Source organism: Atractosteus spatula, chromosome 6 (assembly GCF_055471065.1).
Source record: "Atractosteus spatula isolate fAtrSpa1 chromosome 6, fAtrSpa1.hap1, whole genome shotgun sequence".
NCBI classification, from domain to species: Eukaryota; Metazoa; Chordata; class Actinopteri; order Semionotiformes; family Lepisosteidae; genus Atractosteus; species Atractosteus spatula.
Genome location: NC_142711.1, coordinates 56534368 through 56551575, shown reverse-complemented (window position 1 = coordinate 56551575; position 17208 = coordinate 56534368). Strand labels below are relative to the sequence as shown.

General features: G+C 35.0%; 1 protein-coding gene across 1 annotated transcript in view; it reads left to right on the top strand.

Annotated features, from left to right (window-relative positions):
• Window positions 1-17208, top strand: part of LOC148833083 (cadherin-18) — a 163492-nt gene that overhangs the window by 117429 nt on the left and 28855 nt on the right. Inside the window, exons 6-8 of the mRNA XM_088918762.1 lie at window positions 33-220; window positions 410-663; window positions 10756-10892. Coding sequence (XP_088774888.1) covers window positions 33-220; window positions 410-663; window positions 10756-10892 — 579 coding nt within the window. The remainder of the gene's footprint in view (window positions 1-32; window positions 221-409; window positions 664-10755; window positions 10893-17208) is intronic.

The following is a 17208-nucleotide window of genomic DNA, read 5'->3' as shown; positions in this document are numbered from 1 at the left end:
TTAAGTTATGGGTAAAATGCTTTTTCACACAGAAAATTACCAGCTGTATGTTCCAGAATCTGCTCAAGTTGGAAAAGCAGTTGGTAAAATCAAGGCAAATGATGATGATATTGGAATTAATGCAGAAATAAAGTACAGCATCACAAATGGAGATGGGGTTTCAGTGTTTGCCATTTCCACTGACAAAGATACAAGAGAAGGCATCATTTCACTGAAAAGGGTAAGTACCACCAATTTTGTAAAATATTAACACAGCTAATTTAAATGAATTCAGAGTTATAAAATGCATTTAACTGCTGATGATAATGCTAACTGTTCAGCTGGATAAATTAAAAAGCAAACCTATGATGAACAGTGAAATATTTTAAAAACTTCACTCAGGTAAATTAATAAACAATTTTCTCCACAGCAACTGAATTATGAAAAAAAGAAAAGCTATACTCTTCACATAGAAGGAGCAAATACTCACCTTGATCCTCGATTCTTACATCTTGGGCCATTCAAAGACACAACAACCCTGAAGATCATAATTGGAGATGTGGATGAACCACCTGCATTCTCAATTGATTCTTACGTGATGAATGTTTCTGAAAATGCAAAGATCGGTACTGAGGTGGGAACAGTGACAGCACAGGACCCTGACAGTGCCAACAGTGCAATCAGGTAAATCCAGTGTGTATTAAATATTATTTTGTGTGTTGGTATGGGTATCACAATTCAACCTACAAGGCGTACACTGTGTATGGACTTTAAAGTTTTATTGATGGGTTCTATATTTACAGTGAAAATGTATTTACATACTGTAGATCAATTGGATGCACAGCCTCACAGATTCACAGACAGGGGCAGTAATCATTGGAGCTTACTTTTCAAAGTTATTGTGGCACTTCTTTTAAAACTTATTCACACATTAACAAAACATTTCTCTGCTCCTCACCCACCATTATCTATATTAACAGCAAAAAAGAGTAAATCATTAATAAAGGCTTCATATCATTGTTAGTCAGAATGTTTTCACATTTCACATTCTGAATCTCCACAAATATGCAACACCTGTGCATTTTAGTTTACTTGGAATATGTTTTGTGTGTTCTAGATTTTCCTTGGAGCTTTGTGGTGACAGTCAGATTGTTCATTCTTTCAAAACCAGAAGTCAAAATAAGTACAAAAAAGACAAACTGGGCCAAACTGAAAAACACAACCTCCTCTGTGAAGAAACTTTATATTATAAAGACACTAATTATCAATAGTTTTCACTTGCTGGGTTTACTTTAAATAAATGTATCAGTATGTATCAATACAGTAATATCTATTGTAAATGGCATTTAAATAAATAAAGAATCTAAAAAATAATTAGAACCTAAAGTATGAATTCTGTTATTGAGAAGATTCGTTTTTTTTAGGGCTATAAAAGATAAGCTGATGTACACTATGTATAGAGCACCACAATAGAAATATACTATATATCATAATATAACTAATAACATATCTGGAGTTATGACATCTTAAAACAGCAAAAAAAAAATTATTTTACCTCCTAGTATGGCTTTCATATCCAGAGAAACTGTGCAGTTTTTAATACTATAAAATTTAAATTTTCGTCCACAGTTGAATCTATATGTTACATCGTTTTAAGCAAGTAATTTAAACGTGTGATGTCTGTAAATCTGTGTGCAAAAAATAAAATGATATCTGATGAAAATCAGAAATGAAAATGTATCAAAATAAAAACAAAAATGTATCTCCAAGAAAAGAAACGTGTGAATAGGTATCAATATTTGAAAATATCTGTGATAATCATAAATTAACTAAATACGTACTGCACAAAGACATCATATTGACTGCACTGGGACACCGTTTCCATTTTTTTTCAACTTTGTGCATGTTCAAAGACATGATATTGACTTAATTAACAATACAGAAATACAACTCCTACAATGTTATCAAAGACTGTGGAGATACAGTCAAAATTAAACAGACTGTTTCACCTTACCATGTTAATGTAATCATGTGGTGTATAAAATAATATCAAATCAACTATAAAAAGTTTATGATCTGTGTCCTGACCAACCCCCCACCCCTGCCAAAAAGAGTGCTACGAAATACTTAAAATCCTATATATAACACCTAACAGGCCAAAAAGAGAGATAAACCTAACTTCTACACCAAAGACAGTTAAACCTATCTCTTTATACTGTACATCTGGATGCTACAAAAAGAATGGACACCTATCTCAGTATTCTAAAAAAGCATCCAATACCCAGATGAGACACTTTTTTAGCTCAGTGTTTCTCTATACAGGAAATTAGTTTCCTAAAAACAACAGAATGGCAAGCTCTCTTAACAACGTTCAAATACTGAACTCTAATCTGGTCTTAAAGGCTGAGTCTCCCCTAGCACTGTCTTTTCTCTCTCCTTTTGTCTTTCTCCCTTTTTCTTTCTCTCTCCTCTCTACCAGCCTTTTTTATCCTCTGTTCCTGGACTGTTGATGTTGATGACCCTTACTCATTTACCAAGAACTTAATTTACCAAGGTAAATCAAAGGTCCAGAGAACTGCAAATGTTGACACTATGTAGATGTTTGACTATCGTCCCTCGATTCTTGAGACACCTCAATAGCCACATTCACTAACCATAATATTAGTATGTAAACAAAATGAAGAAGAACAACCCATAAATTTCTATAATTACATGTGTATAGTGGAATAAAAGCTGTGTACACAAAATAGTCAAGAACATGTACAGTACTTTAGAACTACCAGACTGGAAAGTAACTGGACACATAATACAACTAACGATGGAGAATGTCATGTAGTTGAAGGTGCACACAACAAACCTAAACCCCAATCACGTATTATTTCTCAAAAACCCTACTGATACTATTGTGCACCACTCATTCCAAGTACAGCAGTTTACGGCCCGAGAACATTCTACTCTGAAATTATGAAGGATTAGGAGGAAAAAAAACTGAATGAGAAGAACTACACTGCTGAGAAATCGCAGAAACCTATTTTTATGATGATGAATCAGAAAACGGGTATCACACCACATGTGGACATATCTCCAAACTCTTTTTTTCAGTTTTTTAATAACTTTTAACAGTGGAAAGATGAACTAATTAGACATTGACAACAGTGATGGCTGAAATGGTTGAGATATGAAAAAATTGGTGAGATTCCAATTGACAATGGACTTTAAGAGAAATTCTGAGATAAATCTGTAATGGTTAGTTATGTATCTACTTTTAATACTAGGTGTAGCATAGTGGCTTATTGTGTAATAGCATTATGGGACTTACAGATGGCCATTCAAAATGTGCGGTAAAACCCCGTACCATGGGTTTTGAGCTACAGGAGGCTGTGGTACATGATTCCTGGCCAAAGATGATTGACAGGTGGAACTTGTGGTGAATTAGTTGTTAGTGAAACAATTGTTTCAATCTCTCTACTGTGCATGTTTAAATCCACTTAATATGGAATATAAATATGGAATTTTACAACTAAAGGGAAATTTTGGTAGCTGAGCATAAAAATAACAGGAGCAATTATGTCTTTGAAGTTCATATCATCATAAACGATATTAATTTAGGAATATAAATACATTATACATACTGTATATGGCTGGTAGTGGTAGCTTAAATAAAAGGTACACAACACTATTCCACTTTCTTCATCAACATTTTATGCATCAAAATCTTTAACTCAGTCACTAACCGTGGTTATTTTGGAAAGGTTTTGATGTGCTTGTTCTGACTATATTTTAGTTTATACTATATACTTTGTAAAAAACTATAATGTTTTAACCTTTTCTATTAATACCTGCTGTCGTTATTTCAGTAAAAACTTGTACTTTTTAGAATCTTCTTAATAGGGAATATAATATGGAATTGCGTAACTACATAAATTAATAACAGTATTAATTTAAGAATCCAAAAATTAATATATTTATATAACTGGTAGTATTATCGTAATCTACTTTCTTTGTAAACATGTTTTATTTTTTCTTTGACTCATTCACATGAACATTTTAGCTGTTTGTTTCAGCTATGTTTCTGAGTGGCCCGTTGGTGCATCAGGTTCTCTATCTAGAAGATCTTAGGCCACAAGTTTTTCTTCTAACAAACAAAGACCCGTTTTAAAAAAATAAAATAGTAAATATTATGTACACTATATTAACAATTATTTATTGTTTTTATATATCACAACATATTCAATGTTAAATTATATTAATAATGAAATAAAAACATGAATGAGCAAACGTGGATACTATCAACAGTGGGAGTAAAAACCAGTTCAACCGGTTTAATTCAATTCAATTCAAAATACTTTATTCAGTGGGGCAATTTACCGTAACACAAGCCTTTACAACAAGCCTTAAAATGAAACCGTATATACTATAATTATAATTGAGAATAACAAAGTGGTATTAAAAAGACCACTGAAACTATAATAATGTATCTGATCATTATTAACAGTATTAATTTATTAATAATAAATAAATTTCAAACTTCTTGTGTCTTTTTCAGAGTCATTTGTTTTCTCCAGTTTTCACAACCTTCACTTTCTTACTAAAATGCCTATTTATGAGACACAATGTTTCAGATGTCAATAACTTTGTGAAGAATGACAGAGTCTTCAAACCACAGGCATTTTAAAGACCGTAATTTGTGAACATTTTCACAGATTTTATTTAAATTAAAGTACCTGGTTACAGTTTTAGAAACCTCAGTTTGAATAAAGAAGGATCCCAAGTGTAAGTGAGTTCATAACGTGAGAATGCATTATGCATCAGTCAAAGCGTTCTGAAGTCTCTCAAAAACCTAAAAAATGGAACATAATATTGTATGGCACGATGGGCAACTGATTCTTTAAATTTTAAAGAAAATCAAAAATAAGAAACAATAATGTTTTCCTGCCTAATTTAGGCATTGCATGACTTTAAAAGCCATAAAAATGGTTTTAGATAACACTTTTAAGCACGAAAAACAGGTGATTTTCTTCCTCATGATCAACTTAGAATCTTTGTGTATGCTGAACATTTTTTTGTTTACTTTGTAATTAATCATTTAAAACACTTTATTTTTGTTAACGCAACATGTGTTTCGTACACAAAAAATCACATTCTCCCCACTCCCTGTGGTCTTTTAATAACATGAATGAGTGAACCTCAAGACCATCTCCATGATACTTGGAAAAAAGGGTTTTTTTCTTGCCAGCCAGCTAGCACATTATCACCTTGCAGTAGGGGGAAGGGAAGAGGGCTGTAATTTCACTCTCCCTCAATACACATTCACAATAGTCACTGATGCAGCTTTAGCCAAGTAATTCCTGGTTTTAAGAGAAAAATGTGATTTTTTGTGACAACAATGTTGTGACAACATTGAACACAGAGCCACACAACATTGTCACAACATAATAAACAATAGTCACTGGCTCACTTAAAGGTGTAACATATCTTCACTGTCATGGTACAGTTTCAACATATTGATAAGCTGAACTCCGGTTACTGGCAATTGTAAAAAAAAAATCCCCTCCTTTGTTTAACTGAAAAAATTCTGTGAAGAAATCCTTAATCACGTCACCATCATATTCATCCAGATACACACACTCACGCAGGAGCCAATTTTGCCAGAGAAGTCTTTGGACTGCGCAGTACTGTACAGTACAATATATGGTTTAAAGTTTTACATTTAAACTTAAGTTGTTGGCTGATTACTGGCTGCTGAAATTTGGATTAAGACAGGTTGTGCAGTGGGGCATTGCAACTTGCCAATCACATGAAAGCTTGTTTGGGGCACTTTTACCCAAAGAGTTCCAGGTAGAACAATGCCTGATCAGATCACCTTTAAAAAGGCTTTAATTCAAAGCTTAGGTCACAGCAAGAAAAGGGCCACACTTTGTTTTCTGTGCATTCCATAATTCCTGGAATGTCACCAGAATCAAGGGAGAGGGCCATTGGCATGCTGCAGGCATGCATGTCCTGTGCCAGCGTTGCCAGAAACTATGGAGTAAGCCGCCCTTCTGTGCCCCGACTGCAGAAAAGGTTTCAGCAGACCGGCAGGACAGATGACCGTCCAAGATCCGGTCGCCCTCAAGTGACCACACTAGAGCAGGACCGACACATCAGACTGGTCCATCTGGGAGATTGTTTCAGATCTGCCACCCATACTGCTGCAGAAACTGCCGTCAGATATAATACCATCATCGGTGACAGGACAGTAAGGCTCCATGCTGCTGGTCTTAGAGCAAGGTGACCTGTCAGAGGCCCTATTCTCACACCTCCTAGACATCAACCGATTGGCTTGGGCCAGACAGAGGGTGCCATGGACTCTTCACTCTTCAGCCTGTTCCACACAGACGGGAGGGCCAGAGTGTGTATGAGGAGGTGTTGCGTTTCTTTTTTCCATCAGTACATATTTGGCTATGTAAGAAACAAACCCAAAGTTATTCTCTGATTGGGCTTTGAACCGCCTGGGTGCAGTGCATTGCATTACAGTCCATGGGCATTCCATTGTCCATTACCACTATAAATGACAATTAATGTTTTGCTTTATAAAATGTTTCCAAAACATCCACTTATGATATTTTACCTGTTTAGTAACACAATTTCATATTAATATTACTATCAAGTATTACTAGTATAAATTTTATAATGATAGAACAAGCATGCTAAAACCATAACCCCCTGTAAGTCATCAAGTTAAAGACTTTGATGCATAAAATCTTGATGAAGAAAGTGGAATACACTACCATCAACTGTGTACATTAGGTATGTATTTTGTTATACTACTGTTTTTATTTTCAGCTACTAAAATTTACCATTGGATTTTCTCTATGTGGATGTAAGCCTGAAAGAGCCACATCAGGTTCACAAGCTACAGTATAATAAATTGTTATTTATATATCCAATTGAGCAATCTTGCTTTTATAAAATATACCTATTTTTAATTAAATATTTAACGTGCTGTAATACACAGTTTAAAATTAACAAAAGTCTAAACAGTATACAACTTAAATTCTATAATTGGAAAAAGATTGTCCCTCAGCATTGACCAGGATTTGAAATCAGGCGTTTTCTGGTGACAGCCCAAATGCTCCACATGCCAAATTAAGCTTTCACTGCTCCACCTGGCACTTTTACAAAGTAGTGCAGTCACACAACTGAGTTCTTCTAAAAAGCTGAGGTAACCCGCAGACACTAAACTGCAAATTACTGAGGTATCCCTCGTGCATTCTGATTGGCTGGATCTGGAGATTCATATGGAATTCACTGCATATTTTCTTTTACTGACACTTTCCTAAAAGAGAATAACACTGGAATGAAACTCAACTACATTAGGTTTATCCAGGTTTACTCATTACCAGAAAATCTCAATCCTCTCTATAGATGGAGGTTCTTTAATCAACTTTTTTTGTGATTGCTTTTTTACCAGCACCTAGAAGAATTATTAACATATACTGTATCTGTTATGCTTCAGTGCATTCAAAGGGAACATTTCCCAATGTAGATTCTGAAAAAGCTGACAGAATTGCCTTTCACAATGTCTTTGTGGATTTTGAATACTTCAGCTTGGAGGTCTTTTAGTTTTCTCAATTTAGTTTTTTTTTAGATTTTAAAAAATTTATAGCTAGTGAACAATACTCAAATGAAATTACATTCAATTTAAATATAATACAAAAAAGTTGTAAAATACAATTGTGTTGAAAAACAGTTGCAAGAACAGACTGGAGTTACATAAAAGTGTGCTAAAGTTAAGACCATAGCTCAAACACACAGTAGTACCGTAATTCTGTTTCCAGAGAAAGGCACGCAATAAAGTCTATCAAGCTCAGCATCAAGTAAAGATACCACCTGAAACGAATCATGAACAGAGAAGAGCAGCATTACAGTTAAACAGAAATGCTAAATTTATTTAAAATATATTTGGCTAAAATTTGTTTAAAAAATCAAATTGTTAAAAGTTTGAAAATGCACAAGCGCTGTTATGTAAATAACATAATCGTATATTCCAATCATTAATAAAAAAAGTTTTCATTTTCATTAAGTGCCATTTTCAAATTACTTAATGTTGTTCAAAAAGAAAAGAAAAAAATCTGTACTCTGGAGAATATTCCCATATGAGATAATTTATTAAATAATTAAAATCTTATATGCCAACCATTCAGCAATAATTTTGACTGGCATTATTCTTGTTTTCTATTTCTCCTGGCATTCATTAGGGATGCCAATATTAACTTTGGTTGTTGATCTTGTCTCTGGACCTCAGAGAGCTCATTCAGTTCTCCATTTTTTACCCTTCTCATTAATAGAACCAAGTATCGCATATTGTTCTATGGAGATGAAATAATGCTACATGAAGACAGTGTCCGCAATTTCTGCTTCATCTATTATGTATTCTAGGATATATCATTCAGTTTATTTCATATAGTATATAAAATTATTTGCCTCTACTTGACCTCATGGGCTAAACAAAAGGATTGGTTAATTCGAATTATGTTGCAGGCATCTTATCAATCTTATATTTAGTAAGGGTTACTATCTGAAACAAGTTTTTGAATGTCACAGATGAACATCCATCCATCCATTTTCTAACCTCTTCACCCAATACAATGTTGTGGTGGAGTTGGAACCAGTCTCGGCAAGCAGTGGTCACAAAGCCATACACCATGGATAGGATGCCAATCCATTGCAGGGCACACACAGACACATTCCTACCAGAGCCGGTTTATTTTTCCCAGAAGCCAATTAACCTACCAGTATGCCTTTGGACCATAGGAGGAAACCAGAGCACCCAGAGAAAAAACAAGAGAACACAGAGAAAACAAAATCCATGCACATATCTAATTCAGGGCCATAGCACTGCAAGGCAGCAATGTTAACAACTGCACCACTGTGCTGCAGACAGATAAATATTGCAAGAACAATATATAGGCTAAAAAAATTAGGTCTACAAAAATCCTAATTTTTGAACAATTAAAGTTTCTTCATAGAGTGTACTGTATGTGGCCCCTCATATGGGATTATCATTATGATGATATATCATTATGATGATTTCACACAGAGCATGCTTTAGTACTGTACATGAAAGGGCACTTTTTACAGTATTTTGAGAGTGTCCAGTTTGTTCTTGTTTGTCCATTATTTTAAATGTTATTTTTTGTTAGGTAATGTTTCTAATCTGTGTCTTTTTCCGTAGCAGGAATTGATCGTTTGAATACAGCTAAAAGGTAGCTGGCTCTGTTACACCCTGGCCTGCCTTAATAATATTTATATGGAGAACTCTTTTGCTATAATCCAGTGGTAGGGGGAGGGGTTGAAATGTTGAGTGCTACTACAGTGAAAGCCCTGTTACACAGGTCTTCCATTGTAGCTGATTAACTGGATTTTAGGGGTTCTTATGTAGAGGAGGGGAACCAATGAGGATGAATGGGGTTGGGTTAAGGTATTTTGGGGTCATAGGTGAATTGTTATTTCAATTTTTGTGTTGTGTTTGGTTCTGCTTTGGGAAATGAAAAAAAAAACTTCACAAAAATGGTTTGTGATAAGACTCTGCAAGCCATAACTGTTAAATTCATGTTATTGTTTTGTTGGTATTATGAATACTTAATAATAATACTATATTTTAAAATTGTCTCAATAGCCACAATATTCCATTAAACATGGATGCTTTTTGTTACTGTTGTTTTGGGCTACATTATGATTGCACTAGCAAATGTTTTTTTTTCTGCAGGCTACTGCCTAGTGGGGGATGGGGGAGTAAATTCACTCAACCAGTATTATTAATTCATTCCCTTCTTGTGCTGTTCAGGCTTTCTTTTCAAAGCTCAACAGTTCACATGAGCTTCTTGAAATTTTAAAGGAAAAGGTTTTAGAACTCATCTTGCACTTTTTGATAAAATGTTAGTATTATAAACAAAACACTGAACACTTTGGATCACCTTTATGTCGGTTGACATCAGAAGCACTCCATTTGAGTGAAGTAAATAGTATAGGTTACAGATAGATATTTTCCAGCAACATTCAATGTAAAGTTTTGACAAAGATCGAACAGTATACTTCCAGCGTTCACCCCTTTACTTGAAATGGTGTAAAACCAGTTTCTTCTTTCATCTTGTTCATTGCATCTTATGTATTTATCTCTCTATATTTTATATATCCTATACAAAAAAACAATCTGACAAATTGTAAAAGCAATGCCTTTACTTTGCAACCAATATACCCAGTGCATCTTGGTTGTTATGCACTTAATGGGGAGTTCCTAAAAATAAGCACTTAAAGGGAAAGTTTTGTCGGACTTTGTTTACATTTCTTGTTTTTGTCTGGGCAAAGGCGTTAAAAAATACACTGTATATTTGATTAGAAAGCATACTGTATTGTATAATTGATTTTCTTACCAGTGAATTTATAATGGATTAGATTTCCCTTTTGTCCCCTTTCTTTCTTTACCATAAAGTTTGTGGTGTTTGTAGTGAAGTTTAACATGTTTTTGTTATTTTGTTTCTATAACTTAATTCAATTTACAACACTTGCTTATTAAGTCAAAGTAATTCATTTACTGTACATTTTGTCTGGGAAGATTTTTTTTCATATTTTCATGCAGATGTGTTTTTCATGGTGTAAAAAAATATGTTTTTTACGAAATGGTCTACTTCATTATATTTTAATGGTTGTGGTTGTTGTTGGGTAATATATATTTTTCTTAGATGGCACAGAGACTATATTCATGCAATTTTAATTGTGTCTGTTTAAAAATAGGTATTTCATTGACCGCAGCTTACATGGAGATAAGTATTTCAATATTGATGCCAATACTGGAGCCATTAAGACGGCAAAAAAACTTGACAGGGAAGATATGCCTTGGCATAATATCTCAGTGATTGCCTCAGAGGTTGGTAAGTACAGTGCACGTCTCATGTTACTGATTTAGTGTGTTTATGGAGGTAGGGAGTGCCTTTATAAATATCATCTTAGATTTACATTGTTTTATTTTACAAATTTTTATTTGATATTTATATTAAGAAATACGTTTGTCGATAATATTAAGACCACAGATGAGTCTTTTTTGTGATTCTTAACAAGGATGTTATTAAGTCCCAACCTGCCTGAACAAAATAGTCAATAATTCAATATGTTAAATAGACCTTTATTTAAAGTAATGTAAGTAAATCTTCCTTCTTTTATGTTGGTAATATGCATATATTAAGGAACTTTCAAATATAATATGGACAACTGGTGAAATCAGTGTTCTGAATAAACACTATGCGTCAGTAATCTTATATAGAATAATGAGCTGTGTGCATTTACAAAGTGAAGTGCACATTTCACATGAATACAAGCTTTCTACATCTACTGTATGCTTGCATAATGCCATACAATAGAAGAAGCACTGGACTGTTTAGATCTACTTAAGTCTTTTTCCTGGTGTTGAGATAAAAATAAACTGTACTATTTTTTCTGGGTTTATGACATTGCAGGTTGTAGGTGGAAGAATGGAAAGACATCTAGATTATTGTTAACAGACAAATTAAAAATCCACAGACACTGTGGATACAGGATTAAAGTATTTACAGTTTATTCTGTAAACAAAAGCAGCTTCACACTTTCAAAATGAACCAAAATGAAACCAAATTATTTTCTTTTGAGCTCTAACAACTTTTTTTGAGTTGTGTATATACATAAGCCAGGTAGCCAATTTGCTTCCAACTTTCAAAATATTCAGTTAGATAACTAATATTTTTACTGGTGTCTTTATTTCTGAGTGCTTTTCTTTACTTTTTGGAGCAGTCTTTGGAGCAGTTTCCTTGTGCTTTCTCACCCTGAGGACAAATAAACTCTCTTTTCATCATCTTATTGGTAGCCTCAGACTTTCCACAGCCACAACTTCCTAAAAACCTTTCCAGATTTCAAGTTCAAGTTCATGCTTATTTGTCATTCTAGCCATATACAAGTATACAGTGGAACGAAATGTTCCTCCTGGTCCACAGCGCAAATACAGACAGGACACTGACACAGACATTGTAGACAGGATACACATAGTGCAAAGTGCAGATAGCGCAAATTACAAGGCAAATACATAATACAATATACACAACACACTGGGGGGATTTAAACCCTGTTTCTGGAATTGAAATAGGTGCAAGTAGATACCAGGGTGTTAAGGAGCCTGACAGCCTGCGGGAAGAAACTGTTACAGAGTCTGGTGGAGCTAGCCCATGCACTGCGATATCTTTTCCCAGATAGTAGGAGGGCAAAGAGTTTATGGGAGGGGTGGGAGGCGTCATCTACTATACTGGAGGCCCCGTGCATGCAGCATTTGTGATAGATGACAGAAATGGGAGGGAGGAAGGCTCCAATGATCTTTACAGCTGTTTCCACAATTCGTTGTAGGGTCTTGCAGTCTGAAACATTGTGATTCCCAAACCAAACAGTGATACAGCTGGTCAAAGTGCTCTCAATGCTGCTTCTGTAGAAAGTGGTAAGAATGGGCAGGGGAAGGTTTGCCCTCATCAGTCACTGCAGGAAATAGAGATGCTGTTGTGCTTTCTTGGCTAGGGAGGTGATATTGAGGGACTAAGTGAGGTCTTCTGTAATGTGTACACCAAGAAACATGGTGCTTCTTACTGTCTCCACAGGGGAGCCATTGATGTACAGTGGGGAGTGATCAGCGTGGGCCCTCCTGAAGTTAATGATTATCTCTTTTTGTTTTCATTCAGAGATAGGTTGTTGTTTGTGCACCAGTCCACTAGTTGCTCCACTCCTCTATGTATGGTGACTCATCGTTGTTGTTAATGAGGCCCACCACTGTCGTGTCATCGGCAAACTTGATGATGCAGTTTGAACTGTGCTTGGCAGTACAGTCACGAGTCATTGATGTGAACACCTGTGGGCTAAGCACACAGCCCTGGGGGGTTCCGGTGCTCATTCTGATAGTGCTGGAGATGTTATTACCAATCTGGACTGTCTGAGGTCTCTTGGTCAAAAATTCCAGAATCCAGTTACAGAGGGAGGTGTTAAGGTTCAGCAAGCTCAATTTCTCTGTCAGCTTCTGGGGGATGATTGTATTAAATGCTGAACTGAAGTCAATGAAAAGCATTCTTACATAAGAGTGTTTCGTATCCAGGTGGGACAGGGGCAGGTGAAGGGAAAGAGATACAGCATCATCAGTAGACCGGTTGGGGTGCTATGCAAACTGAAGGGGGTCCAGAGGGGTAGGGAGTCTGGACTTTATGTGGCTCATGACTAGCTTCTCAAAGCACTTCATGCTAATTGGTGTGAGTTCCATGGGGTTTTTCAGATTCCCATTTCAGCCTAGCTACTTGTTTTCAGTCAGACACTCTTGGTTTTCTCCATTCAGGACATTCTTCTTTCTGTTTTCTGTTTTCTATTTTGCGTTTGATCTTACCCTTGCATGGTGCAGCAAGTAAATTAAAAAGTAAATAAAAAGTAAATCAACTTTTGATTCTAATCAAATTTTTACCACGTGATCACAATTTTCTATCACTGATGGTTTTTTTTCCAGGATTTAAATCTTAATCTACAGTAGATTATTTGTAATGTCAGAATATTTGGCAATGTGCTACTTATGCAAAATGTTTCAAGAGTATTGCAAATGACTTACATTTTTTAAAACCAAATCGATTATTAGTGATGTTATTTAGTGGTACAGTATCATGCTACAATCATACATTGAAATATTTGCTTCATTTAACTTATTTTTGCTTATTTTATCAATTCACTTTTAAATATTAGTTAAAAATTGTTATATTTTTGTTACGATGTGGTGATGACCTGCTAAATGCCACATTGGTAAGTAAGGCTAAGGAGTCCACTTGCTTGTTTCCAGCAAAGGCAAGCAGGGAGGCAAGAGTTGGGAATGTGATGAACAGGCAGACAAAAGGAGGACAAACAAGCAGATGTGCAGGCAGACAGAGGACTGACGAAAAGGGAAGGCACTGTGCAGCCAGGCTGAATAGCACAGGGTAGTTCACATTGCAGTTTAGTAAATCAGATAAGGGAATCTGCATGGCTGAGCAGGTCTACACAGTTGAGACGATGTCCAGTACAGTGGGCCTAGCTGGTTGCTGTGAAGATATAGAAAGTATGGAGCAAATGGGGATCCAGCTGTCCATATGGGCTGATTCAGACAGAATTTAAATCGTTCTGATGAGTTTGGCATTGCTAGGAGCACTTCCCTAATTCAGTAGGAAGCTCAATGACAGAGCAATTGACCATGAGCAGGGTTAAAGTGAGCTGAAGCTAATGAGAGCCACCCTGATCAAGTTCCCAGAGCACTGGGAGGTGTTTGACTCTACGTGCAAGCACAAGCCAGTTGCCATGGAGACCAAGGACTGTGAGCTCTGGCTTGCCCGAGGATAACACTTTTCATAAGTGGTTGGGATATGCAGTATGACGTCTGAAAGGAGAAAAATAAGAACTAGATCACAAAGTGTTTTCTAAAGTATGATTTGGGTTGCAAAATTGCTTTTAATTAATTTATTTTCTAAGATCCTTTTAAAACATCCTTTAAAATACGAGTAAATCAATTTCAGTTACACAAAAAGTTTAAAAGACTAATTTTGTAACATGGATTTTATTTTGCCATTTTTGAAAATTGAGTTGATTATGCCATTTCTGTTCTTGTCACAATTATTTTATAGGAATCTGCAATATAAAAACTAAGACCCTGACCAGCTTGCAGCTCATTAGAACAATTTCTTATTATGCTGTCTTTGCTGTGGCTGAAAAATCTTGGCTACAGCCATGCGTGCATAGAACACTATCCATCCTTTTGAATCTCAATTAAGCAAGCTTGAGACTGGCTGGGTTGCTTGCTTGCCTTAGGGCAATTATGCATAATTTGTCTAGTCCATTGTTCATTATTCTCATTTCTCTTTTTTCAAATGAGTATGATTAGGTTATGTTTTTCAGTTTATAAATGGTAGCTGAAATCTTCTCATTTTTGATCCTTCTTCAGTGAACTTGCACTTTGTAACCCTGAGGCATTTTCCTTTGCCTGGGCTTCTCTTTGTTGTTGTTGTCCCGGATATAATTTTCTATTTTAATATACTGCTAAATTACGATAAACGTGTAAAAATCAATTTAAAAAATGTAACATCAGTACAAAATTCTGAATGACAATTAACCTTGAAATTTGTATGAGTCATACCTTTTGCTTTATCCAATAAATGTGTTACACCAGTTCTTCAAACATTTCCCATTTAACTTTTTTTTCTACAGTAGGACAGTAGGTACAAAGCATAACTATATCATCAATTAAAATACAATGATATACTGTGATGTACTGTACTGTAAATATAAAGGATGGCACCGTGGCTCAGTGCTTAGCTTTACTGGCTAGCGGCCTTGGGGCCCTGGGATCAGTTCCTGGGGTTCTGCCACCTCCCCCTCCCCACTGTGTTTGTGTTGGTTTATCAATATTATATTATCAAAACATATAAAATAATATAAATATTTTGATTGATCATTCGGTGCTTCATCTGTGAGTGTGAAAAAATTAAAGTCCATTAAAACTTTCAAAGCAAGTCGTATAAACATTGTTAAAGATTTCATATGGCTTCTGACGGTAGATCATTTAATATTCTTCACCTTTAGAACTTGCAGCCAAAGTGCATTTTTTGATAATGTCAATCATGGCATCCTGTTGGAGTTTGTTTCTATCAATACAGAACTAAAGGTTATTTTGTTAAGATCACTCTAGAAAGAAACTCAGTCCTACCAATACTGCAAGTGTAGGTTTTAAGATAATCCTGTAATGAAAAACTAAGGGTTTATACTTTTACTTTTACTCTTTTGACTGTTTTACAATTATATTAGTATTACATTATCTCTGTATGTTTGTTCAGAATTAGAGTTTTACCACAGATGAGCAAAAAACACAAAAACTATATTTATAAGTGTTAAATAAACATTAAAGAATTATTAAACAGATAAATTTAGTATTTGTCTACCCACAGAAACTATTATACTTTGGTTAAAATCAGCCATAGAGTCCATGGCTTTTGGATGTGTCCCTCAGGCATATTGCTATAGCATATTTTTTGTTTAATCTGGAAGTTCCCCTATCTGGCCTTGGGCAAATGGCATTATATATGCATACTGAGGAAGTAGCAAAATCCAAATTCATCCATCACAAATAAAGAGCACCATTCATAGCTATACTGGCAAGCCGATGGATTCAGCAGATTATTAAGAAGCATAGCCATGTTGCATGAAGTTAACTATGTAGCTGTGTTATTTTGAAAGAGAAAAGTGAGCCTAACGCAGAATATAAGATTCCATACTAAATGAGGTGATGTATGCTGGTGTGGTAAAACATCTCTGCATTTGTAAATCTGCAGATGAACAAATGAACATCAACCAGTAAAGAACTGGGGTCTTTTAAACTGGGTTCTGATAAGACCTTGGGTATTAACTCTGAAATTGTCATTGAAAAAAGGGTATTTGTTACCAACAAATTAAAGTGACTGGGACTTGAAATGTCAATATAAAAGTTCTTGCAGTTTGTTGGTTTTTCTTCACATTTGACTTGTCTGCAAGGGAAAGAAGAAAACATTTAAAAATGTTTTTTTCTTTATGTATCAGAATAGCACAATAAAAACAAAACATCGTATGAGGTGATATAAGCATCATTTTCACTTCGAGGTAATAGAATAATTGTGAGTATACATACCTAAAATATATTTATTGGGATATATTTTGGATTCATTTTGAATATCTTCTTGAAATTATACTTTATTACAGCAATAACCTACACGAGCTTGCAAAGTTTTTAAATTTAACATACTGTATGTGGTGTGCGATGATGATTGTTTATTACATGAGTTCTTGTTGTGTCAGTGGTTTTGTGATTTCATTGCTCCTGGAAAATGAAAATGCAGCAAGAGCAAGTAACTTTGTGTTAGCATCAGCAGACAGCTACCTCTTATGTTATACATCAGGAAGTGTGAAATGAAATATACATTTTAAGGTGAAAAAAACAGATATACACAAGATATGCTTTTGGTAATATCCACATTAATGTGAATGCAAAGCATGCAATTTACCAATTTATATATACAGTATATGTGTGCACTGTATATTAACCACCAAAAGTATTGGGAAAGCAAAATCATAGCTCTTATTTTTGTTTTATGGTCAAGTAGCTTGTATTTTTCATGAGATTGTAGTTACAGTTCATTGTACTGGGGT